The 25,919-nt window shown below is 43.6% G+C and overlaps 2 protein-coding genes across 2 annotated transcripts in view; one reads left to right on the top strand and one right to left on the bottom strand.

The window, feature by feature from the left end:
* The window catches only part of LOC137380884 (ectonucleoside triphosphate diphosphohydrolase 4-like), an 82,294-nt gene extending 77,178 nt beyond the window's left edge, over positions 1-5,116 (top strand). The window contains exons 6-7 of the mRNA XM_068053289.1: positions 1,423-1,584; positions 4,571-5,116. Of these exons, the coding sequence (XP_067909390.1) occupies positions 1,423-1,584; positions 4,571-4,778 (370 nt within the window). The 3' untranslated portion in view covers positions 4,779-5,116. The remainder of the gene's footprint in view (positions 1-1,422; positions 1,585-4,570) is intronic.
* The window catches only part of atpv0e2 (ATPase H+ transporting V0 subunit e2), a 553,405-nt gene that overhangs the window by 330,808 nt on the left and 196,678 nt on the right, over positions 1-25,919 (bottom strand). The window lies entirely within an intron of this gene.

A 25,919-nucleotide genomic window follows, 5' to 3' on the forward strand; every position in this document is an offset into this window, starting at 1 on the left:
CCAGTCTGCGGAGGTGGTTGTCTGAATATTTGTCCAGCTCCTGTCTTGGTTATTCTGCCTGTTAAATACGCCTGCTGTTTGTTAGAGTTTTAGAGGACTGGTTTTATTTATTTGCTTTTTTTTTTGAAAGTCTACTGTGTGTTTCAGCCGAATCTGTTATGAATGACCGTTAAAACTCAAAGCTAAAAGAAGGGTGTCAGTGAAGGTTTGTGCCCAAGATTCTTCACACTGATTTCCTGATCTCCGCCTTCTGTGTACAGGATATGACTGTAATTCTGCACTGTCGCGGGTGCTGTTATTTGGATGAGACTTTAAACTGAGGTCCAGTCTGCCTGTTTCGCTTAAAAAATCTCCAGGTACTAATGAAGAAACACAAGGAGTTCTTCCAGTGTCATAACCGACATCCGTTCTCCATCAGTACACAGCGTATTGGTGATTCATCTAATGGCTGCTGGCACTGAATTGCTGCCACATCTCCCCAGATTATAAGTACTGCATTGTAGAAGTGCCTTGAAATGATTTAACAAGCGATAAGGCTCTACGTGGGCTGAATGCTCTGCTTTTGTGCAGTAACCTTCTACGCAGGAGAGTAAGATTAAACTCGATGACTCATGTGGAGAACAACATTGGTGCAGGGATTGTTTCTGTGCTGTAGAATTATGTTCTGTGATTATTATATTAATGCAAGTAGATAGATTGGAGGGAAAAAAGAACAATTAAAAATTGAATGAAATATTTTGAAGTATGCACTGAGCCAACGGCAAGAGGAATCTTGAGTATTGAATTTATTTTTTAAAATCTTAAGAAACCATGATAAAGGATCAAGGCCCCATAGTGTAGGATCCCATCAATGTTATAACGAGAGGGAGAGAAGATGAAATAAATCAAATCATAGTAGTTGTATGAAACCAAGCTTGCATTTTTAAAAGAATTTCCATTTTATATAGCGCCTTTCACAATCTTCGAATCTCCCAAAGCGTTTCACGGCAAATGAAGTACCTTTTGAAGTATAGTCGCTGTTTCATAAACGAACCTTACAGAAGTTGTAAAGTTCAATAATTATAAATGAGACAGAGAAGATAGATAACTAGACAAGGTCATCAGCTTGCCAAACCTAGAGTTGTGAGGATTATAGTCCTTTATTCTGTTTTTTCTTGATGCTCTGGAATTCCCTTCCTAAACCTCTGCCTCTCTCTTCTCCTTTAAGGTGCTCCTTAAAACCTACCTCTGACTAAGCTTTTCACCACCTGTCCCAATATCTCCTTATGTGGCTCGGTGTAAAATTTTTATTGATCTCCTGTGAAGCACCTTGGGATGTTTTATTACATTAAAGGCACTGCATAAATGCAAATTGTTGTTTCTGTTTAGAGGCCATAGGGTTTATTTTGGCAATTCATTATTTTTCCTTCTCTAACCTTGCAGATATCAGTGTTTTAAGTCTGCATGGATGCATGAGGTATTACACAGCGGTTTTAATTTTCCAGCCGACTATCCCAACCTGAAGATGGCTCAGCTGGTCTACGACAAAGAAGTGCAATGGACACTGGGAGCAATTCTTTATAAAACCCGTTTTCTACCTCTTAGGTACGTTGCCTAATTACATCAATGAAAGAATGGTGAAACTTAGCGGGACTTTGAGAAGTCTGAGAATCACAATGCTACATCGTGTGCATACTGTGACATTATGGGCTGAATTTTACCAGCCCCTCACATCAGGGGTTGTCGTTGGGGGGGGCCCGTAAAAAAACTTGCAGGAACGGCCCGCCCCCGCCCCCGCCCCCGCCCCCAACGCCGAGAAGGCCCTGCTGCATTTTACCGGCGGTGGCGAGGCCTTGGTGCGGCCAAGCGGCGGGGCCTTCATTTAAATATTACAATTAATTAAACAAACATGCAAATCAACTTAGTTGGTCTTGGTGACCGTCCCACACCGATATTACGGCCACCCGCTGCAACTCGCTCGCCTTCAGAACTCCAATCGGAGTTCCGAGGCGAGTCACTTGGGAGGGGGAGGAGTGAATTTAGGAGGGCGGGGGGGGGGGGGGGGGGCAGGGAAAACATTTTTTTACTGCCTGTGGGGATGGTGGGAAGGGGTTGAAGGTCAAATGTGATGAGGTTGGGGGGAGGAAGTTCAGCGTGGGAATAAAGTTATTGATCGTCATATAGGACAATAAAAAAAATTGGGGAGGTTGGGAAAGGGCCTCCAGCTTTTGATTATTTTTTATTACAAATTTCAGAGTAATGTTCGTTTAAAAATTCAAATTTTTACTAAGGGCTTGAAGCCCTTTAAAAATGGCGCTGCGTGGTCGCGCCGGATGCCATTGCCGGGGATGGGGCAGCCGCCCCCTTACATCATCAGGGGCAGCCGCTTCGCCCCCTCCATTTAAATGAGTCCCCGCACGAAATAGCGTGGGGGCTCAGCGGCGGCGCTTCTGTTTCTTAAGGCTGCCGACTTCAAAGCGCGCTGCCATGATGTGCGCCACGCTAATAAAATTCAGCCCTATGCATCTGCATAGCTTTCACCATTATTTTTACATGGAAATCAGACAGCAACATCCAGTTACCGTACATGCACAGTTAACTACGGAAATCAGGAAGTTGCTGTCCAAGATGCCCTGCTTCTCCAAAAGTAGTTTGAGAGACTCACCGTTGTAATACATGGAATGACATGAGGTTGCTGCACTAACCTCATAGATACACACTAAACTCACCAGAAAAAATTAGAATTTGTGCATTCCAGTGTAAGTACCCTTTCAATGCCAAACAAACTTTCTGGCAGTGAAAATTAACTTTTACAAGTTTGGAGTCTCATTTCTTTAGATTTTAATTATTGTTGGAAATTTTTTAATACTTTTTCTTTCTGTCTCTTTTATAGATCTGTTAATCAAATTTTTCTTTCCCTGGTTCAGACTCTGCACTGCTCATTAACAATTCTTCAATATGATTGGTTAAGGCGATACGCAGTTGCTTGCCCTCTTCGCACAGGCCCAAATGCCCTGCAGGGAACACTGCACTGTGCGGATAGTTGACTGACAGAAACCCCAAATGCAAAAGCTCATAAAAAGACTATGAGCAAGTGCAAGTGTTAACAAATGGCTGGTGGCAACATCTGGCCCATTATATATCAGAGTATCCATGGGATGATTTTCATTTTGGGTAGTAAACTGGTGGAGTGAATCTTCTGTTCAATTTTTATGACGCGCTTCGACAGTTTAATACTTATGTAGTGTAGGTGAAAATTATGACCCCCCTGCATGCATCTCTATCTATGTCTCTTCCAGCCCCTGACTCGACAAAGTCTCTCTCACCCTCTGTTTCTATCTTACTGCATCTTGCATGCACTTTGTCTCAAAGAACAGCACAGGAACAGGCCATTCGGCCCTCCAAGCCTGCGCCGATCTTGATGCCTGCCTAAACTAACACCTTCTGCACTTCCGGGGTCCGTATCCCTCTATTCCCATCCTATTCATGTATTTGTCAAGATGCCTCTTAAACGTCTCTATGGTACCTGCTTCCACCACCTCCCCCGGCAACAAGTTCCAGGCACTCACCACCCTCTGTGTAAAGAACTTGCCTCGCACATCCCCTCTATACTTTGCCCCTCTCACCTTAAACCTATGTCCCCTAGTAACTGACTCTTCCATCCTGGGAAAAAGCTTCTGACTATCCACTCTGTCCATGCCGCTTATAATTTTGTAAACCTCTATCATGTCGCCCCTCCACCTCCGTCGTTCCAGTGAAAACAATCCGAGTTTATCCAACCTCTCCTCATAGCTAATGCCCTCCAGACCAGGCAACATCCTGGTAAACCTCTTCTGTACCCTCTCCAAAGCCTCCACGTCCTTCTGGTAGTGTGGCGACCAGAATTGCATGCAATATTTTAAGTGTGGCCTAACTAAAGTTCTGTACAGCTGCAGCATGACTTGCCAATTTTTATACTCCATGCCCCGACCGATGAAGGCAAGCATGCCGTGTGCCTTCTTGACTACCTTATCCACCTGCGTTGCCACTTTCAGTGACCTGTGGACCTGTACGCCCAGATCTCTCTGCCTGTCAATACTCCTAAGGGTTCTGCCATTTACTGTATACTTCCCACCTGCATTAGACCTTCCAAAATGCATTACTTCACATTTGTCCGGATTAAACTCCATCTGCCATTTCTCTGCCCAAGTCTCCAACCGATCTATATCCTGCTGTATCCTCTGACAATCCTCATCACTGTCCGCAACTCCACCAACCTTTGTGTCGTCCGCATTTGTGTCATCTCGTGTTCTCTCTTTCCCTCACCGATCCCCTGTTGCCCCTCTTTTCTGGTCTCTCTCTTCTCCCCTGCCCCTTCCCCCGTCTCTTCTCCCCTGCCCCTTCCCCTCTCTCTTCTCCCCTGCCCCTTCCCCTCTCTCTTCTCCCCTGCCCCTTCCCCTCTCACTCTCCTCCGACTTCCCTTCTCTCTCTCTCTCTCTCTCTCTCTCTCTTACAGTACTGAATATTGAAAGGAAAAAAACTTGCAAGATTCTATAGAAAATAATTATGATTTTCTTCCCCTTCCTCCCCCTCTCACCCCAAACAATGACAGGGATCTCCAGCGGGAACCCGGCAAAACGAATCATTCCAGCTGGCTGCGTTTCTCCTTTGTCTATAACCACTACCTGTTTTTTGCCTGTTTCTTTGTGGTCCTGCTGGCCATTGCCCTGTACATTCTACGACTGCGACGGATTCACAGGAGGGCGCAGCAGGAGCTGCTGTGGTTGGAGGAGGCCGAATTGTCGACTGAGGGGCCCTGACTTGCAACACAGCGAGGGGCAGAGAGAGGATGCTCCCAATTCACTGATCCAAAGGGAAACACTCCAACATTCTCTTCAGCGTATTCCAGGTCAAATCTCACATGGAGCATAGTTTTTTTTGGTGAGGGCACAAATCTGTTGGATACCTCAGTTTTTTATGTTTCGTCTGGAGTCTGTTCCTCCCATTGTTCTTGGTCCTGCTCTAACCCGCTGTCTCCCTTAAGTCAGAGCTAGTAGCAAATGCAATAATTTATATTTATTTTCATGCATCGTGTGATTTGGGGTGCTAAGTTGTACATTTGAGGTTCTAATGATTTATATAAATCAATGGGGCTTTATTCCTGGTCTTGTCAGTATTATTCTCCAGTACCGATAATGCCATGTGGCAGGCCACCATTTTGGAAAGTGCTGATCGTTTGGTATTCCCTTCCGCTGTAACCCAAAGACCCAGCATCCCAGTACTGCACTGTAGTATCAGCTGACTGTATGTGCTCAGGTCTCTGGAGTGGGGCTTGAATCCACAACCTTCTGAATCAGCAGTGAGTGCTACCGACTGAGCCAAGCTCCAACTGCCAGAGTTATCTAACACCCAGTCTAAGAGTGAAGACACTGCACGTACAGCTACAATGTGGAAGCCATTTAACAAGGATAAAAATGGGGAAACTGACTGAAATTTTCCATTTTTTGGGACTCGATCAATAAAGTCACTGATTTGTGATTTTCATGAGGGGAGCTAAAGGGCAGAATCTTGGAAAATTATCTATCAGAATCTGACTTATTCAGTCACCATAAAACAGTGCTCTTGTTGACCATGACAGATTTTCATAGAAAAGCTTCACATTTCAATCTGGAACCTCAGAAATCTGTGTCAGTTATTAATGCTGAAACTGTGCCCGAGTTACAATACAATGCAGAGCTAAGGCTGTGGTAACTTACGTGTGTCTAAGGGCGTTTAAATATGCTGCTGTTCCATGCTCCGTTTCTGCAATGAAGTTGAGGAACCTGGGTTTGGGAATGGAGTGTAATTCAAGGGCCAGATGAGATGTTGAGGAGCACATGTTGGGGGGGAATGCGGCAGAAGAGGGAGGGGAGGGGCTTGGGCTCACTCTTCTGGTCCAATTCCAAGTGTCACAAGTCTTCACAGCATAAATTATTACCAGCTGTTTGAGATTTGAAAAATGTAGCAACGGGCATTCCTTTAAACTATTGCCATATCATTCTTGGAAATCATTCTGACACACATAAGCACAGTCTTGCGGAGAGGTTATCACAACCTGACAGAATGGTTGTGCATTGTTTTTCATTTAATTATTTCCCACTTGAGGCTCAGAATGTCACATCACAGAAGCTCATGTTACTTTGAAACTTCCTGTGATGGAATGGGAAGAGCTTTGCAGATCCAGTACTCTATTGTTTTGATTTGATCCCTGGTGCATGTGTGAGCTGAGATAACAATGCACACTTAAGCTTGCTATTGCCGTTAAATTGTGGGTAATTTTTCTTCAAAGAATTGGACTTTTCAAAAAAAAATGATAATAGCAAGTGTGTTTTTTTGGAAAAATATATTTTTTTACATTTGGCAGTGTGCGTGGTGCAGTGTTTTCTGACTGAATGTAAAGAAAAAGACTTGCATTTATATGGTGGCTTGCACAACCTCAGGACGTCTCAAAGCGCTTTCCAGCCATTGAAATACTTTTGAAGTGCCGCAGTGTAGGAAATGTAAGAGCCAATTTGTGCACAGCAAAAGGCCCAGAAGCTGCAATGTGATAATGACCAGCTAAATTTCTTTTTGATGTTGATTGAGGGATAAGTATTGGTCAGGATACTCCCTGCTCTTCTTTGAAATGCGGTCATGAGATCTTTTACATCCACCTGAGAGAGTAAGTAGGGCCTCGAATTGATGTCTCATCTGAAAGTCAGCAACTCCAACAGTGTAACAGACTTCGATACTAGATTTCTGTACTCAAGTCTCAGCATGCATACCAGGTAGAGGAGATGAAGGGTTCCGAAGAAGGGTCACTGACCCAAAACGTTAACTCTGCTTCTCTTTCCACAGATGCTGCCAGACCTGCTGAGTGATTCCAGCATTTCTTGTTTTTGTGTGAGGAGATGAGGATCTCTGTTCTGCAATACTGCTGTGTGAAGTGAGTTTTGGGCAGTTGCAATTCAGCTGTTACTATTTGATGTGACCACAACACGAAACCTCACAGTTCAGCAACAGGATGAGGCTTATTAAATGGAAATTATAAAGAAAGAACTTGCATTTGCCTAGCAGGTTTTAATTGTTCACATCCCAATGCACTATGAAGTACTATTGAAATGTAGTTATTGTTAGAATATAGGAAATAGGCTGTACTGTTGCATTAAAGGGGTATGTTCCAATGTTGGGATTGCAACACATTCTTGCCTTTGTCCTCCATCTAACCCCTGCTGCAGCTGATCTGGGAGTGCTGTTGTTGAAAAAAAAATGTTCCATCCCACAGTACAGTCATCCCTCAGCTGAGCGAACATGAATCTTTGCCATGATAAAGCAAAATACTGCGGATGCTGGAAATCTGAAATATAAACAAGAAATGCTGGAAATACTCATCAGGTCTGGCAGCATCTGTGGGGAGAGAAGCAGAGTTAACATTTCAGGTCAGTGACCCCTCTTCAGAACTGGCAGATATTAGAAATGTGAAAGGTTATAAGCAAGTAAAGCAGGGGGGGTGAATCTTTGCCCCTCACCCCCTTCCCTCTACAAGAATAATTGTGACCTGAAACTCATCACCTTCCTTCAACAGGCTGGCTTTCCACATACCTTTTCCCCACTTCCAATTACAATCTAACATTCAACCCATCCCCATTTGTTGATTCCCCTACTGAGGACACTATAGGAGAGATTTTTCAGCAGGCACAGATCCATGCTGGGAGTACGAAAGCAGAATACCTCCCATTATACTTCCCTTACTGGGAACCATCAGGAGGACATTGTATTGTACGTCAGGGCACTTTATGCTGATATCGGGTGTCAGCCTTTGCTCAGTTAGTAGCACTCTTGCCAGAGTCAGAAGCTCATGGGTTCAAATCCCAGGCCAAAGACTTAAGCATATAATCCAGGCTGACACTGCATTGCAGTGCTTAGGGAATGCTGCACTGTCAAAAGTGCTGTCTTTTGGATAATATGTTAAACTGAGTCCCGTCTACCCTCTCTGATGGACATAAAAGATCCCATGGCACTCTTCAAAGAAGTGTGGGCGAGTTCTCCCTGGAGTCCTGGTCAATATTTATCCTTCAAGCACCATCACTTTAAATAAAATTTCTGATCATTGCTGATTGTGGGAGCTTGCTGTGCACAAGTTGGCTGGCACGATTCTTATATTACAACAGTGACTACATTTCAAAAGTAATTCATTGGCTGTAAAGTGCTTTGGCATGTCCTGAGGTTGGGACAGACACTATAGAAATGCAAGTTCTGCCTTTCCTCATGGAAGGTAGAACTTCTAATGCCAATAAAAGCAAAATACTGCAGTTGCTGGAAATCTGAAATAAAAACAAGAAATGCTGGAAATACTCAGCAGGTTTGGCAGCATCTGTGGAGAGAGAAGCAGAGTTAATGTTTCAGGTCAGTGACCCTTCTTCAGAACAGTTCTCAGTTCTGAAGAAGGGTCACTGACCTGAAACATTAACTCTGCTTCTCTCTCCACAGATGCTGCCAGACCTGATGAGTATTTCCAGCATTTCTTGTTTTTATTTCAGAACTTCTAATGCATTGTTAGTTATATAAGAGGCAAGATTGTAGGAAACGCCTCACTCACTGCCTTCACTGCTTGCACCTGCAAGCAAAGTACAGTCCATTGACAAATATAAATCCCTGTTGGTGGCCTTTGTTCTCACCACAGGCAGGCTGAGCTCTCAGCCTGTGCCCGCAGTGTACCATTGTGCCTATAGCATTGGACATTTGTGTGAAACTTCCCCTAATACTAGGAGCAACTCCCTAGTGGGAATTGTGACCCATGACTGCACAATCTTGTTGCTCCAATGCTCTGGATCTGCTGATGTCAATGGGCTATTAAAAATTGGCTTTGTGCAGAAATGGTTGAAGATTGCTGCAGTGTCATGGCCTGCATCTGGGCTCACCAGCTGGACATGCTGGCCATGTGTGTGTATTAGTCCCTGTCCGTGTAGCGGAGCCTGGTCTTCAATCGTCTCGGCCATTCCTGCCATTGGACAAATACCTTGCTTCACTCGGACAGTGTTGTAGTCGGTGTGCAACAGCCACCCCACGTTCAAAGAATCCATGGACAGGCATCTTCCACCCCGTCAAAATGAACTTCGGGACCTGGAATATCAGGATTGGACTATTCCTAAGGACCCGCAACCCTGGAGTGGAAGAAAGTCATCTTCGTTCCTGAGGGACTGCCTAAGAAGGAAGAAGAAATCATAGTTTGTATTTATTCCTGTCCCTGAATAGTTAAATTATTTCCCTATCTGCTTTAACCCAGTAGTGTTTACAGTATTTTCTCCTCCCCACATTGGAACTGTGAAGCCTGCCTGAATGTACTTTTTTAAAAAAAATGTTATAGTTAAATTTTTCTTTATTGACATTTTGGTCAATAATGGTGACATAGGAAACTATAGAGACACAGGAGCCCTGTGGCTGCTCCCTGTCCACCCAGTATGAAGTGTACGAGTGAGATCAGTTGAGCTTGGCTGTCATTTTTTCCCCGTCCCTCTCAGTATTACAGTGGAAAGCATCTTGCTGTTTTCTTCTGCCATGTGTCTATTGACCTCAAGAGCTCACCAAACTTTGGAGAACATCCTCATCCTACTAATCTGTGTAACAACAACATTACACTCCTAGTACCAAAGGACCCAAATATGCTTTTCAGATTTAGCCTGTGCAGACCAGAGGAGGAAATTGTACAGTAAGGTTTGTTTATGAAAGCCTGTTGGAATCTCCAAACCACAGACCTGCTGGTGTTCAGCTGCAGCCAGTTTGGAGACTTCCTTTTTGGTTCTGTTGATAAATGGACTGCCAGGAGTAGTACTGAGTCATACAAACCAGGAAGGTCCAAAGTACAGAGTCAGATGGCGTAGCATTTGGGAGCTGTACAATTGGAGCTAGGGAGGGGGTGGGGGAGGAAATGGCCTGGTTCCTATTTGCCACGCAGTAATCAGCATGGAGGATAGGATTGAGCTCAGCCGTGGTGCTGCCAAAACTGTCCCATGAAGATTGTCCATTTGTGTCAGTGCCAATGGAACTGTGCCCCATCAAGACTCTGAACCTGCAGGAGAGGAAAGAAAATGAAGATTGAGGGGAGGTGCTGTAGGCTTCTCTGTGGACATGATCACGGCTCTTTAGTGAGCAACAGTAGGCAATCTTGAAGTGTAATCCCAAAGTCTAATGTTTATCTTGTGTAGCATACATTACTCTCCTATCGTTAAGTGTGTTACATAACGGCCTGAATGAGCTAGCAGCACCAGCCAGTGAGTTCTGTTGATGATCAGGTTTGAAGTTGAAACTCAAGACCTTCTCAATGGCAGTCTTGTACATTAGCACAAGAGGACTAAGGTGGCAGTCCTTGTTGTTGGGTACTATTCTACCTCCACTGAAGCTAGAACTATCTCTCCTGCTGAGGGCAAACATCCACCCTATAGCACTTGAAAATATGTGGGTGAAAGATAAATTGCAAATTCTGATGTTTCTCAGTGTATTCAATGTGCATATTATGATACTGGTTAGGTACAGATGAGTCCAGTCAACTGGTACATTTCTGAGATTCTAACTCAGTCTAACTCATGTATCCCAGGAGTATTCAATGCTGCCTTCAATCTTGTAACTGAAACCCAACGTGAAGTCAAACAGATTTGCTTTAATTGTAAGAATTATATGTGTATACTCTAGAAAGGAGGTTAATGAAAAATATTCAAAACTTGAATTGTTTTTAGAATGCCATTACATCCAGGCTCATGTAATGTATTTATTAAGTAAACAATGCATTTTTATTTTATTTTATTCATTTGTGGGATATGAGTGTCTCTGGCAAGGCCAGCATTTGTTGCCCGTCCCTAATTGACTTCAGTCTGCGCTGGAATTCTCCCCACAAGTCTTATCGTCATTCCTCAGTGTTGGCCTGATAATTTCTGTCCTCCTAATTGATAGGATTGATATTTGTATCTAAAGATTACTGTCCCTGTCCCCAGCAGTTAAGGAACCAAAAGCCACTGTCTTGTAATATTTTGTAACAGCCTTGTAGTAGTAAACCAATTGGGAATGAAGTTCATGGATCACCTAAAATATTTCCAGATGATTTTAAGTTCAAACAAAGTATTACCTCATTTAATTTGTAAACATGCTGCAGGTTAATAAATATCCAGTGCCAGGCCCAGTATAAAGTATTTCCAGTCGAACCAGTGCATGCTGTGGTTTTTACATCACTTAGCTAACTGCAACGTAAGCCATGTGTTTAACATTCACTGCCTAAAGTTTCCAAATGATTGTCCTACACCTATTGAGTCTTGAGGCTGGTTAAATCACAGCTGGTAGTGTGTGTGTTCAGTTAATTGATATTCAAATCATTTTCTTCTGTTTTGTATTAATTGCTCGGATGGGCCTGATTTACTGCAGAGTCTATTTAATGATGTACATTTGTATAGAATTTTGAAGAAAAAAATTATGAAATAAAAGTTCCAGATTAACATTTGTTGATTTCACCATAATGGCTCTCCATTCTGATTCAATAAACATGTTTTTGGAAAATAAAGCAAGATGAAGGGCTTAATCCCACAGAAATAGGTAAACTGAGAAGTCCACACCTGACACTGTCTTACACCATTCAACCCATCATGCCTGTGCTGACTCTTTGGTAGAGCTATCCAATTAGTCCCACTCCCCTGCTCTTTCCCCATAGCCCTGCAATTTTTTTGGCCTGTTCAAGAATATATCTAATTCGCTTTTGAAAGTTAGCACTACATCTGCTTCCACTACCCTTTCAAAGTGCATTCCAGATCATGACAGGAGTAAGAACATAGAGCAAAATACAGCACAGAAGGAGGCCATTTAGCCCATCGTGTCCGTGCTGGCTGAATAAGCTATCCACCCAAACTAATCCCACCTTCCAGCACCTGGTCCATAGCCCCGCAGGTTACAGCTCCTTCGGTGCATATCCAGGTACCTTTTAATAGAATTGAGGGTTTCTGCCTCCACCACCATTCCTGGCAGTGAATTCCAGACACCCACCACCCTCTGGGTGAAAAAGTTTCTCCTCATGTCCCCTCCAATCCTTCTACCAATCACCTTAAATCTGTGTCCCCTGGTAACTGACCTCCCCGCCAGGGGAAACAGGTCCTTACTGTCTACGCTATCTAGGCCCCTCATAATTTTGTACGCATCAATCAAATCACCCCTCAGCCTCCTCATTTCCAGGAAAAACAACCCTAGCTGATTCAATCTTTCCTGATAGCTGCAACCCTCAAGCCCTGGCAACATTCTTGTAAATCTCCTCTGCACTCTGTCCAGAGCAATTATGTCCTTCCTGTAATGTGGTGACCAGAACTGTACACAATACTCCAGCTGCAGCCTAACCAGTGCTCTATACAGCTCCTGCATCACGTCCCTGCTTTTGTACTCTGTACCTCGGCCAATAAAGGAAAGCAATCCATGTGCCTTCACCACTCTATCTACCTGACCTGTCACCTTCTACCCCTCTCAATATCCTCCTGTTTATTGTATATTCCCTCGCTTTATTTGCCCTCCCCAAATGCATCAACTCACACTTTTCAGGATTGAATTCTATTTGCCACTTTTCCACCCACTCAACCAAACCATTGATATCATTCTGGAGTCCAAGGCTATCCTCTTCACTATTAACTACACGGCCAATTTTCGTGTCATTGGGAAATTTGCCAATCATGCCTCCTACATTTAAGTCAAAATCATTAATATATACCATAAACAGCAAGGGACCTAACACTGAGCCCTGTGGAACGCCACTGGAAACCGCTTTCCATTCGCAAAAACATCCGTCGACTACTACCCTTTGTTTCCCGGCCCTGAGCCAATTCTGGTTCCAACCTGCCACATTCCCCTGTATCTTGTGGGCTTTCATTTTACTGACCAGTCTGCCATGTGGGACCTTGTCAAATGTCTTACTAAAATCCATGTAAACCACATCCACTGCACTACCCTCACCAATCCTCCTTGTTACTTCCTCAAAAAACTCAAATCAAGTTAGTAAGACATGACCTTCCCTTAACAAACCCATGCTGACTATTCCTGATTAATCCATGCCATTCTAAGTGACAGTTTATCCCATCCCTCAGAGTAGATTCTAACAATTTACCCACCACCGAGGTCAGACTGACCAGCCTATAATTACCTGGCTTATCCCTCACACCCTTGTTAAACAATGGTACAACGTTCGCAGACCTCCAATTATCTGGTACGTCGCCTGTATCTAGTGAGGATTTGAAGATGATCCTCAACGTATCTGCTATTTCTTCCCTGGCTTCCTTTAACAACCTGGGATGCAAAACATCCGATCCTGGCGATTTCTCCACTTTCAGGGATGTCAGACCCTCAAGCACTTCCTCTCTCATTATGCTTATCGTATCTAATATTTCACACTCCTCCTCTTTAACTACTATGTCTGCATCAACCCTCCTTTGTGAAGACAGAGAACAAAAAACTCATTAAGAACCCTGCCCACATCTTCTGCATCCATGCATAAGTTCCCTTGCACATCTCTGATAGATCCTACCCTTTCCTTAGTTATCCTCTTGCTCTTAATTTACTGATAAAACATTTTCAGGTTTTCCTTGATTTTACCTGCCAATAATTTTTCATGTCCGCTCTTTGCTTTTCTAATTTCTTTTTTTACTTCACCCCTGCATTTTCTATACTCCTCGAGGCTTTCTAAAGTATTAAGATTTTTGTGATCATCATAAGCTTTCTTTTTTTTTGCTTTAACTTACCCTGTAAGCTTTTAGATAACCAGGGAGCTCTAGATTTGGCCGTACCACCCTTTATCGTTGTGGGGACATGTCTACACTGTGCCTGTAGTATCTCGCTTTTGAATGCCTCCCACTGGTTTGCCACTGATTTTCTTTCAAGTAGTTGTATCCAGTCCACCTTTGCCAGGTCACCTCTCAGTTTTGTAAAATTTGCCTTCCCCCACCCCCCCCCCCCCAATTTAGAACCTTTGCTCCTGTTTTATCTTTGTCCTTTTCCATGATTATGCTAAAACTAACTGTATTATGGTCACTATCTCCAAAATGGTCACCCATTGTTACTTTATCCACTTGCCCAGCTTCATTACCAAAAACTAAATCCAGAATTGTGCCCCCTCATTGGGCTTGTTACATGCTGGCTAAAAAAAAGTTCTCTTGAATGCAGTTCAAGAATTTTGTCCCCTCTGTGCCCTTCACACTGTTTGTATCCCAGTCAATATTGGGATAGTCGAAATCCCCAACCATCACCACCCTAAAGTTATTGCACTCAGAAATATGCCTATATATTTGTTCCTCTATCTCCCTCTCACTATTTGGGGGTGTATAGTACACTTGCTGTTGCATAAACAAAATTTCTCCTCCTCTTCCCCGACTCTTTTGCTAAATCTGATTATCGATCCTCCTGCCAGTGAAAACAGTTTTGCCTTATTTACTCTATTAAAACACTTAACATTATTGAATACTGCTATTAAATCTCCCCTTAACCCCCTCTACTTTAAAAACGAACATCCCAGGTTTCTAGTCTCTCCACATATCTGAAGCATGCAAATATAGAGTTCCAATTTTAACCAAAATTTATGTTGTATTGCCAGGCAAACCCCCGCCTTCCAAGACTGAGGCAGGTTATTTCGCCACATGAACATTATAACTTTAAAAAGTGCAATCTCTGACTGGAAAGACATTTCCATGGTAACAGACAATGTTGAAGCAATGGGGACCCAGCTGCTGTTCCTCCAATACACAGAAGTGGTCAGACCAGTTTTGATCACATGACTGACTGGCTGTTGCAGAGTTTGGAACTCCCAAACAAAGGAATTGCCAGGTAGAATGCCGTGTGCGCCTGGAACTGAAGCAGGATCATCTCCTCTCCTGCCTGCTTGTCTCCTGTCTGCCTGCTTTATCTCTTCCCGCAGAACTGAATTTCATGAAAACACGTGAAACTCAAAGAGAGAAGGGTTTTCCATGTGAACAAAGTTTTAAGATGATTACTGGGCCCCAACAAATAGCTTCAATCAAGGAGTACAGCAAGCGGTACACCAAACAGTAACAAGATATTGCCTCAAACTGTTTTACTTATCTTTTCTTCTGCTCTTTCCTATTCCTATCTGCATGTTTATAACGCATGTGCATGCTAGCATGAGCGTGTCGCATATCCGTACGCGTGAGCAGTATGAGAGTTTAAGGTTTTAATAAATTTCCTCTTTCTGTTTTAAACCAAAGAAAGCCTGTGTGTGCTCAGTTCTTTGTCTTATAATTGGAAACTGTGAACACAGATTCACAAAAAGGGGAGCTCAAAACACAGTGTGTGTAAAATTAAACCCTGTTACAATAAGGCCAGGTGAAGACAGCCAAAGACCCCTAGAAACATTGCTCACCTGGTCTTTCTTTTTCTTTTTCTTTTGGGCCTCCTTATCTCGAGAGACAATGGATACGCGCCTGGAGGTGGTCAGTGGTTTGTGAAGCAGCGCCTGGAGTGGCTATAAAGGCCAATTCTGGAGTGACAGGCTCTTCCACAGGTGCTGCAGAGAAATTTGTTTGTTGGGGCTGTTGCACAGTTGGCTCTCCCCTTGCGCCTCTGTCTTTTTTCCTGCCAACTACTAAGTCTCTTCGACTCGCCACAATTTAGCCCTGTCTTTATGGCTGCCCGCCAGCTCTGGCGAATGCTGGCAACTGACTCCCACGACTTGTGATCAATGTCACACGATTTCATGTCGCGTTTGCAGACGTCTTTATAACGGAGACATGGACGGCCGGTGGGTCTGATACCAGTGGCGAGCTCGCTGTACAATGTGTCTTTGGGGATCCTGCCATCTTCCATGCGGCTCACATGGCCAAGCCATCTCAAGCGCCGCTGACTCAGTAGTGTGTATAAGCTGGGGGTGTTGGCCGCTTCAAGGACTTCTGTGTTGGAGATATAGTCCTGCCACCTGATGCCAAGTATTCTCCGAAGGCAGCGAAGATGGAATGAATTGAGACGTCGCTCTTGGCTGGCATACGTTGTCCAGGCCTCGCTGCCGTAGAGCAAGGTACTGAGGACACAGGCCTGATACACTCGGACTTTGTGTGAAACATTGCTCACCTGGTCATAACATGTACAATAAGGGAACATTGACTATGAACTAAATGTGTTGCAGCAAAGAAAACAAAAAACAGGTGAGTCATTGGATTTCGCACTTAACTATTAAAAAAGAAAGGCTTGGATTTATATAGCGCCTTTCGCATCTTCAGAATTTCCCAAGGTGCTTTACAGCCAAGGAAGTTTCGTTGATGTGCAGTCACTATTGCTTTGTATGAAATGTAGGAAATGTGGGAACCAACTTGTGCACAGTAAGGTCCTACAAGCAAGACCAAATAATCTGTTTTTTAGTGATGTTGATCGAGGGATTAAAAATATTAGGATACCTTTCTGCTATTCTTCAAAATCGTGTCTTGGGATTTTTTACGTCCACCTGAAATGGCAAAAGAGACTTTGGTTTAACATCAAATCGGAAAGACAGCAGCTCTGATGTTGCCTCTGTACTGCATTAGAGTGTCAGCCTAGATTTTGTGCTCGAAGTCTCTGGAGTGGGAGTCAGATTCCTTCCGCCTCAGACAAGAGTGCTACCTACTGAGCCACAGCAGACATCCCCAACCATCACTGTGAAGGGATCAGAATGTGTGACTGCCACATATCTGGCCTTAAGACAGTGCCCATCAGAGTTAGGAGGTACACATGACCAGGATACATGGTCACAAGGAATTCATCACCCTTCAGGATTCACCATACCCATGAATAGCTTCCATTGATCTGTCATTATAAGGCAAAAAACTAATGTGTGAGCAAGGTGATTGATAAATAATAAGACTGATGATTAGTTGATGCCAAGCTGAGGTTTTGAAAGCCTGTAGTTGCAGTGAGGGAACAAATGTATCCACAGTTTTGAAGTCCTCAGAAATAATGATTTAATTCCGATTGAATCTGAGTTTGAATATCTTTATTTTATTGCCTTTACCCTGATTGTAATCCTAACATAGAAACATAGAGACATAGAAAGTAGGAGCAGGAACCTGCTCCGCCATTCATTATGATTATGGCTGATCATCCAACTCAGTAGCCTGTTCCTGCTTTCTCCCCATACCCTTTGATCCCTTTAAACCCAAGAGCTATATCCAACTCCTTCTTGAAAACGTACGATGTTTTGGCCTCTACTGCTTTCTGTGGTAGCGAATTCCACAGGCTCACCTCTCTCTGGGTGAAGAAATTTCTCCTCATCTCAGTCCTGAAAGGTTTACCCCGTATCCTTAGACTGTGACCCCTGGTTCTGGACTCCCCCACCATCGGGAACATCCTTCCTGCATCTACCCTGTCAAGTCCTGTTAGAATTTTATAGTTTTCTAGGAGATCCCCCTCACTCTTCTGAACTCCAGCGAATATAATCCTAACCGACTTAATCTCTCCTCATAAGTCAGTCCCACCATCCCAGGAATCAGTCTGGTAAACCTTCGCTGCACTCCCTCCATAGCAAGAACATCCTTCCTCAGATAAGGAGACCAAAGCTGTATAATATTCCAGGTGTGGCCTCACCAAGGCCCTGTATAATTGCAGCAAGACATCCCTGCTCCTGTACTTGAATCTTCTCGTTATGAAGGCCAACATACCATTTGCCTTTTTTACCGCCTGTTGGACCTGCATGCTTACCTTCAGCGACTGGTGTACGAGATCACCCAGGTCTCGCTGCATATTCCCCTCTCTCAGTTTATAGCCGTTCAAATAATAATCTGCCTTCCTGTTTTTGTTACCAAAGTGGATAACCTCACATTTATCCACATTATACTGTATCTGCCATGCATTAGCCCACTCACTCAACTTGTCCAAATCACCCTGAAGCCTCTCTGCATCCTCCTCACAACTCACCCTCCCACCCAGTTTTGTGTCATCCGCCAATTTGGAGATATTACATTTAGTTCCCTCATCTAAATCATTAACATATATTGTGAATAGCTGGGCTCCTAGCACCGATCCCTGCGGTACCCCACTAGTCACTGTCTGCCAATCCTCATTGATAATCATCTGAAGGAACACATTATGACTAAACCACATCTACATGCTCTCACTTAAATAGTGTTGTAGGAACTAGCATACAGCTGAACCAATAGGCAAAGCCTTGGTTTAACATCTTACCGTGCTGCAGTATCCCTGACAATGCAGCACTCCCTCATTATGACACTGGCAGCAGTCTTGATCCTGACCTCGGGGCTGAGACTGTTGACAAGTGGTGCACAAAATCATCCATTAACAAATGTTTTAAAGTACGTTACAAGACACCATACAAAGAGGCAACGCATCTTTAAGGGTATCTCAACAACCTCTCAATCTTATTTGTGTGCCTATTTTTCCCTGTGCATTTCATATTAGTTTCTGAACTGCATCAGTACTAAGTAGATTCAAATAAACATTGTTGCTATTGGTTCAGCAGCTGTTTAATTTCCATTTAAGTTGGGCATTATACACTGAATTGAATCATACTCACCGGAGAAGGAAGCCAAATGTCTCATGCATTTTTCATTTGCAAACCCTGTTCGCTCTGCATTTAAAGCTTCCTCAAAAGCTGCAATATTCACTTGTTCACTTGCTGATCATTAAACACAATTTTATGTGATCAAATTTTAGCCATCCTGTTGGTTGATATTTCTATCAAAAGTCTACTGATAAATCAAAGTCCTTTTTTGCACTAAAAAGTAACCAATAAAGCAACATTAGTAACATATCAAATTGAAAGATAATGCTAAAAGAATTGAATTAGGCGACTTTGACTTAAGAAAGTAGAGTGGAACTGTGAAAAATACAGAGCTGTCTTGTTACTTTCTTACTCTCCTTATCTGAGGAAGGATGTTCTTGCTATAGAGGGAGTGCAGCGAAGGTTTACCAGACTGATTCCTGGGATGGCGGGACTGACATATGAGGAGAGATTTAGTCGGTTAGGATTATATTCGCTGGAGTTCAGAAGAGTGAGGGGGGATCTCCTAGAAACCTATAAAATTCTAACAGGACTTGACAGGGTAGATGCAGGAAGGATGTTCCCGATGGTGGGGGAGTCTACAACCAGGGGTCATAGTCTAAGGAGTAGAGGTAAACCTTTCAGGACTGAGATGAGGAGAAATTTCTTCACCCAGAGAGTGGTGAGCCTGTGGAATTCGCTACCACAGAAAGCAGTTGAGGCCAAAACATTGTATGTTTTCAAGAAGGAGTTGGATATAGGTCTTGGAGCGAAAGGGATCAAAGGATGGGGGGGAAAGCGGGAACAGGTTACTGAGTTGAATGATCAGCCATGATATTAATGAATGGCAGAGCAGGCTCGAAGGGCTGAATGGCCTACTCCTGCTCCTATTTTCTATGTCTCTATGTTTTCCCTTCCAGTTTTCTATATCTATCTCCAGAAGGTGCTGACACTCCTGGGTACGATTCCAAAAGCAACAATGACTTTCCACTACCTCATCTATAACAACTTTATTTATATAGTGCCTTTAACATAGAATGATGTCCCATGGTGCTTCACAGGAGCATAAGCAGACAAAAATTAAAACCGACCTAAAGGATATTAGGAGGGTGTGATTAAAAGCTTGGTCCAAGAGGAAGGTATTAAGGAGAGTCCAAAAGGCAGAGAGGTTTCGGGAGGGAATTCCAAAGCTTAAGGGCCGAATAGCTGAAGATACTGCATCCAATGGTTGCGTGAAGAGAGTGGGAGATGCAACAGAGACCAGAATTAAAGAAACACAGACTTATCGGCGAGTTGTATAGGTGGAAAGGGTTCTAGATATTGGGGGGGGCGGGACGCAAGGGCGAGGCCATGGAAGGATTTGAACATAAGGAGCTGGGAGCTAATGCAGGTCAGCAAGCACCAGGATGATGGGTGAGAGGGACTTGGGGCGAGTTAGGATAGAGTGAAGTGAGTGGCCACTCTTCATTGTTGGGCCAAGGTAGTTAGCATCAGCAGGATACTCCCTTGATTAGACTACACTTGGTTAGACTACACTTGGAGTACTGTGATCCATTCTGGTCTCCATATTATAAAAAAGGATATCGAGGCACTGGAGAATACGCAAAAAATATTTACTAGAATGATACCAGAGTGAAAGGTGGAAACTATTTGGAAGGATGGAACAAGGTGGGACTGTTTTCTCTAGAAAAGATCAGACTGCGGGGTGTCCTGATAGAGATTATGAAAGGGTTTGATAGGGTAAACCCGAACGACAGACTAAATACGAAACAGTCACTAATAAATCCAATAGTAAATTGGAGAGTATCTTCTTTAAGCAGAGAGTGGTGGTGAGAACTTGCTACCACAAGGAGTAGTTGAGGTGAATAGTATAGATGCCTTTACAGGAAGCTAGATAAGCACATGAGGGAAAAAAGAATAGAAGGGTATGTGGATGGGGTTAGATGAAGCAGCTTAGCAGGAGGTTGTGTGGAGTGTAAATAGCAGCATGGACCTGTTGAGGTAAATGGCTTGTTTCTGTGCAATAAATAATTTGTAATTGATTTTCCAGTGGGGATCACATGATAGTGATCCAGAGTGGCAATCAAGCTGATTCCCCCTCTCCCTTCACAAACAAGGCGCTGGGAACAATTATCCCTATTGTCGCCATGGCAGTGATCAGCTGATTCAATATTGATCCAGTATTGGATCTGGGGCATTTCCTATTTCTTAAAAACTGAGCCTAGAGAAGCTTTTTACATTTTGTTTCTAATTTAAAAATAAATCTTTCACTATTAATCTTGCATGTAATATTAGAGCTTACTTTAATATAGTTCCATCCTCATATCATCCCAATGCATGTCAATCAATTAATTTATTACTCTGTAGCGTACTCAATTGTTATTTTATTTTTATTTTATTTAGAGATACAGCACTGAAACAGGCCCTTCGGCCCACCAAGTCTGTGCCGACCGTCAACCACCCATTTATACTAATCCTACATTAATCCCCTTATGTTGTCAAAAAGGCAGCCAATTTGTGCTTAAAAACTTCCCACAGACAGCAATCAGATAAATGATCAGTTAATGTGTTTTAAAAAGAATTTCATTCATTCATGCGACGTGAGCGCCGCTGGCAAAGCCTGCATTTGTTGCCCATCCCGAAATGTCTTTGAGAAGATGGTGGTGAGCTGCCTTCTTGAACCGCTGCAGTCCACCCACAGTGCTGTTAGGAAGGGAGGTCCAGGATTTTGACCCAGCGACAGTGAAGGAACAGCGATATAGTTCCAAGTCAGGATGGTGAGTGACTTGGAGGGGAACTTGCAGGTTCTGCTGCCTTTGTTCTTCTAGGTGGTAGAGGTCGCGGGTTTGGAAGGTGCTGTAGAAGGAGGCTTGGTGAGTTGCTGCAGTGCATCTTGTAGATGGTACACACTGTGCGCTGGTGGTGGAGGGAGTGAATGTTTAATATGGTGGATGGGATGCTAATCAAAAGGGCTGCTTTGTCCTGAACTTCTTGAGTGTTGTTGGAGCTGCATCCAGGCAAGTGAAGAATATTCCATCACACACCTGACTTGTACCTTGTAGATGGTGGACAGGATTTGGGGAGTCAGGAATTGAGTTACTCGCTGCAGAATTTCCAGCTTCTGACCTGCCCTTGTAGCCACAGTATTTATATGGCTGATCCAGTTAATTTTTGGTCAATGGTAACACTCAGGATGTCGATGGTGGGGGATTTAGCGATAGCAGTTCCATTGAGCATCAAGGGGAGATGGTTAGATTCTCTCTTGTTGGAGCTGGTCATTGCCTGGTGTTTGCATGGTGCGAATGTTACTTGCCACTTAACAGCGCAAGCCTGAATATTGTCCAGGTCTTGCTGCATGCGGGCATGGAATGCTTCAGTATCTGATGAGTTGCGAATGGTACTGAACATTGTGCAATCGTCAGCGAACATCCCCAGTTCTGACCTTATAATGGAGGGAAGGTCATCGTTGAAGCAGTTGAAGATGGTTGGGCCCAGGACACTAGCCTGAGGAACTCCTGTAGTGATGTCCTGGGGCTGAGATGATAGACCTCCAACAACCCCAACTATCTTCCTTTGTGTTAGGTTTGACTCCAACCAGCGGAGAGTTTTTCTCCTATTCTAGAACCATAGAACCATAAGAAAATTACGGTACAGAAGGAGGCTATTCAGCCCATTGTGTCTGTGCCAGATGAAAAAAATAGCCGCCCAAATCTAATCCCACCTTCCAGCACCTGGTCCGTAGCCCTGCAGGTTACAGCACTTCAGGTGCATGTCCACGTACCTTTTAAATGAATTGAGGGTTTCTGCCTCCACCACCATTCCTGGCAGTGAATTCCAGACACTCGCCACCCTCTGGGTGAAAACAGTTTTCCTCATGTCCCCTCTAATCCTTCTACCAGTCACCTTAAATCTGTGCCCCCTGGTAATTGACCTCTCCGCTCGGGGAAACAGGTCCTTCCTGTCTACTCTATCTAGGCCCCTCATAATTTTGTACACCTCAATTAAGTCACCCCTCAACCTCCTCTGTTCTAAGGAAAACAACCCTAGCTGATCCAATCTTTCCTCATAGCTGACTTCTCATTGACTTCAGTTTGGCTCGGGCTCCTTGATGCCACACTTGGTCAAATGCTGCCTTGCTATCAAAGTCAGTCACTCTCACCTCAGCTCTGAAATTCAGCTCTTTTGTCCATGTTTAGATCAAGGCAGTAATGAGGTCTGGAGCCATGTGGCCCTGGCAGAACTCAAACTGAGCATCGATGAAACAGGTTATTGCTGCTTAAATGCCACTTGATAGCACTGTTGCCGACACCTTCCATCACATTGCTGATGATTGAGAGTGGACTGATGGGGTGGAATTGGCCGGATTGGATTTGTCCTGCTTTTTGTGGACAGGACATACCTGGGCAAATTTTCCACATGGTCAGGTAGATGCCATTATTGTAGCTGTGCTGGAACAGTTTGGCTAGGGGTGCGGCTAGTTCTGGAACACAAGTCTTCAGTGCTACAGCTGGGATGTTCTCAGGGCCCAGAGCCTTTTCTGTGTCCAGTGCCTTTAGTTGTTTCTTGATATCACATGGAGTGAATCGAATTGGCTGAAGACTGGCATCTGTGATGCTGGGGACCTCAGGAGGAAGCCAAGGTGGATCAGCACTTCTGGCTGAAGATGGTTGCAAATGCTTCAGCCTTGTCTTTTGCACTGACATGCTAAGCTCCCTCATCATTGAGGATGGGGATATTTGTGGAGTCTCCTCCTCCGGTTAATTGTTTAATTGTCCACCACCATTCAGGATTGGATGTGTCAAGACTGCAGAGCTTTGTTCTGATTCGTTGGTTGTGGGATTGCTTAGCTCTATCTATTGCATGCTGCATCTGCTGTTTCGCATGTAGACTTGTGTTGTAGCTTCACCAGGTTGGCACCTCATTTTTAGGTATGCCTGTTCCTCCTCCTGGAATGCACTCCCGCACTCCTCATTGAACCAGAGTTGGTCCACTTGCTTAATGGTAATGGTAGAGTGGGGGATATGCCAGGCCATGAGGTTACAGATTGTGGCTGAATGCAATTCTGCTGTGTTGCTGGCCCACAGTGTCTCATGGATGCCCAGTTTTGAATTGCCAGATCAGGTCTGAATCTATGGTGGTATTGGTTGATGGAAAAATATTGGCCAGGGCATCTCTCCTGCTCTTTAATTAGTGACATGGGATCTTTTACATTCAGCTGAAGAGGCAGAGAAGGCCTCAGTTTGACACCTCATCTGAAAGACAGCACCTCCGATAGTGCAGCACTCCCTCAGTACTGCACTGGACTGTCAGCCTAGATTTTATGCTCCAGCCTCTGGAGTGGGGTTTGAACCTTTAACCATCTGCTGCAAAAGTTAATGTAGTATTGACAAACTCAGGCTTCATTAATGGAAACCTGGAGAATGAAACTCCAGCCCTGCTGCCATGCTAAATTATCTGACATTATAAATCTTTGTTGAATAATTTTTATGTCTAGGTTTAATTCTTACAATACGACTGGCTCAGTGTTGAAGCTTATTGATGTAGTTGGTCATCTTGGAGTCAGATCTAATGCATCAAACAAGTATGTTTGAACAACTTTTTTTTAAAAAGAAATCACCAAAGCCAGGCAGGACTGATATAACTAAAAGATGTAACTAGGGTGACTAAGCAGGAAAACTGTAGAAAGTGGAACTCCTTTTTAGATGATGTGCTCAAAAAAAACACAATGGGCCACTTAGAGTTTGCAGAGTCCTACAGGTACCTGAACTGGGGAGATCACTGAGATGTACTCATGCATCTCTTACTGTCCAGTGATACAATAACACAAAGATGTCTGGGGACAGGATGCCTGCTGAAGATTACTGAGAGAGATAGGCACATGACATGAGGAGACCCTGCGAGCACAGTGAAGAGAAATCACTTAAAGTCCCTAAAACAAATAATTAACACTGATAAAAAAAAAATGAAACTCTTTTATTTTAAATAACTGTACAATTTCTCCCGAGTAAATTCCATTCCATGCCGTGATGTTTCCACTGGCAGGAGACTCGCTAACCGAAGCACGACGATTTTAAGATAATTGCCAAAAAATCCAGAGGAGAAAATACTTTACACAGCGAGTTGTTATGATCTGGAACGCGCTGCCTGAAAGGGCGGTGGAAGCAGATTCAATAGTAATTCTCAAAAGGGAATTAGAGATATACGAGAAAAGGAGAAATGTGCAGTGCTGTGGAGGAACAGCAGATGGAGTGGAACTAATTGGATAGCCCTATCAAAGGGACCGCACAGGCACAATGGGCCGAATGCCCTCCTGTGCCATATGATTCTATCATTGAGTGCAGTGCCATTGTGCTACATGTGCCAACCACTAGCCATTTGTGCCGAAACTTATTTTGTGTTCATCACTGATCAATGTCAGTGCTGGGGGATGGAACACGTTAGTATTAACTCCCAGTGTCCAAGTAATTCCAAACACAGCAGAAGTTAGACATTGTTTAGAATATTCTACAACTTCAGCAATGGACCTTACCCCAAACCCTAGAAAAATACAGTTCTCCAGCTACCAGTTATATTGGGGCAGCACGGACAAATTCTTAGTAAATTTAAAAACATTACATTCAAAAACTTTTAAAACATTCCTCTTAGTGTTCTTACACCCAAAAGAACCAGGTTATTTTTTTAGAGTTTTCTAGAAGGCCTGCAAATGAGCACAATAAGCAGAAACTCCAAGTGGTTATTAATTCATCCTGGGATGGGGTCAGCTTCTGGTACCATGTTTTTTAAACAAGGGCAAAAGATCTCAGAGACCTAACTTTTGCTGAATCTAATTTGCATCGAAAATTATGCCAAATTCGGGTGGAATTGCACCAGAAAAAGTAGTATATCCGAGCGTAAACTCTATCACAGTTTCTCCTTACTTACTCTATGAAAACCCTTCATGATCTTGAATGCCTTTTGTTGTGAAAGTGTTTTGAGGACTTATATTTAAAGTGTGGAAATGGATTTATTTTGGAAGACTGAAGACTCCATTGATGCATGACTTTGTTTTTTTTGTTGAAAGTTTACCGAAAGGACACTGAGAAGTCTTGTTTGAAACAACCATTACTGGATATCACATGCCTTAAGCTCAATAAACAACAGAAACCTTGGTGACTTTGGGGAGATGTTTACAGAGAAGTGACATGCCAATATTTATAAGGGTCAGGAGTGGTTTCACTTCTGAGATATTGTTTTGGTTCAGTTGGGGTGTGGACAGTGTTGAAAAGCAGTTGGTTTTGTAGCCTGCTGGAAAAGAAACCCCCAGCACATCTTTCCTGCACCTCTCTAAGAGACCCGGAGAAATCCAGTGTGTCAGCTCCTCTTTCTCTACCTCTTTAAAAAAAACACCGTGAATCCAGAATGTGATAACTGAAACCCCGATGCCACATTTCTCCCAGAAAGCCCACCAGACTAT

Source organism: Heterodontus francisci, chromosome 20 (genome assembly GCF_036365525.1).
Source record: "Heterodontus francisci isolate sHetFra1 chromosome 20, sHetFra1.hap1, whole genome shotgun sequence".
NCBI classification, from domain to species: domain Eukaryota; kingdom Metazoa; phylum Chordata; class Chondrichthyes; order Heterodontiformes; family Heterodontidae; genus Heterodontus; species Heterodontus francisci.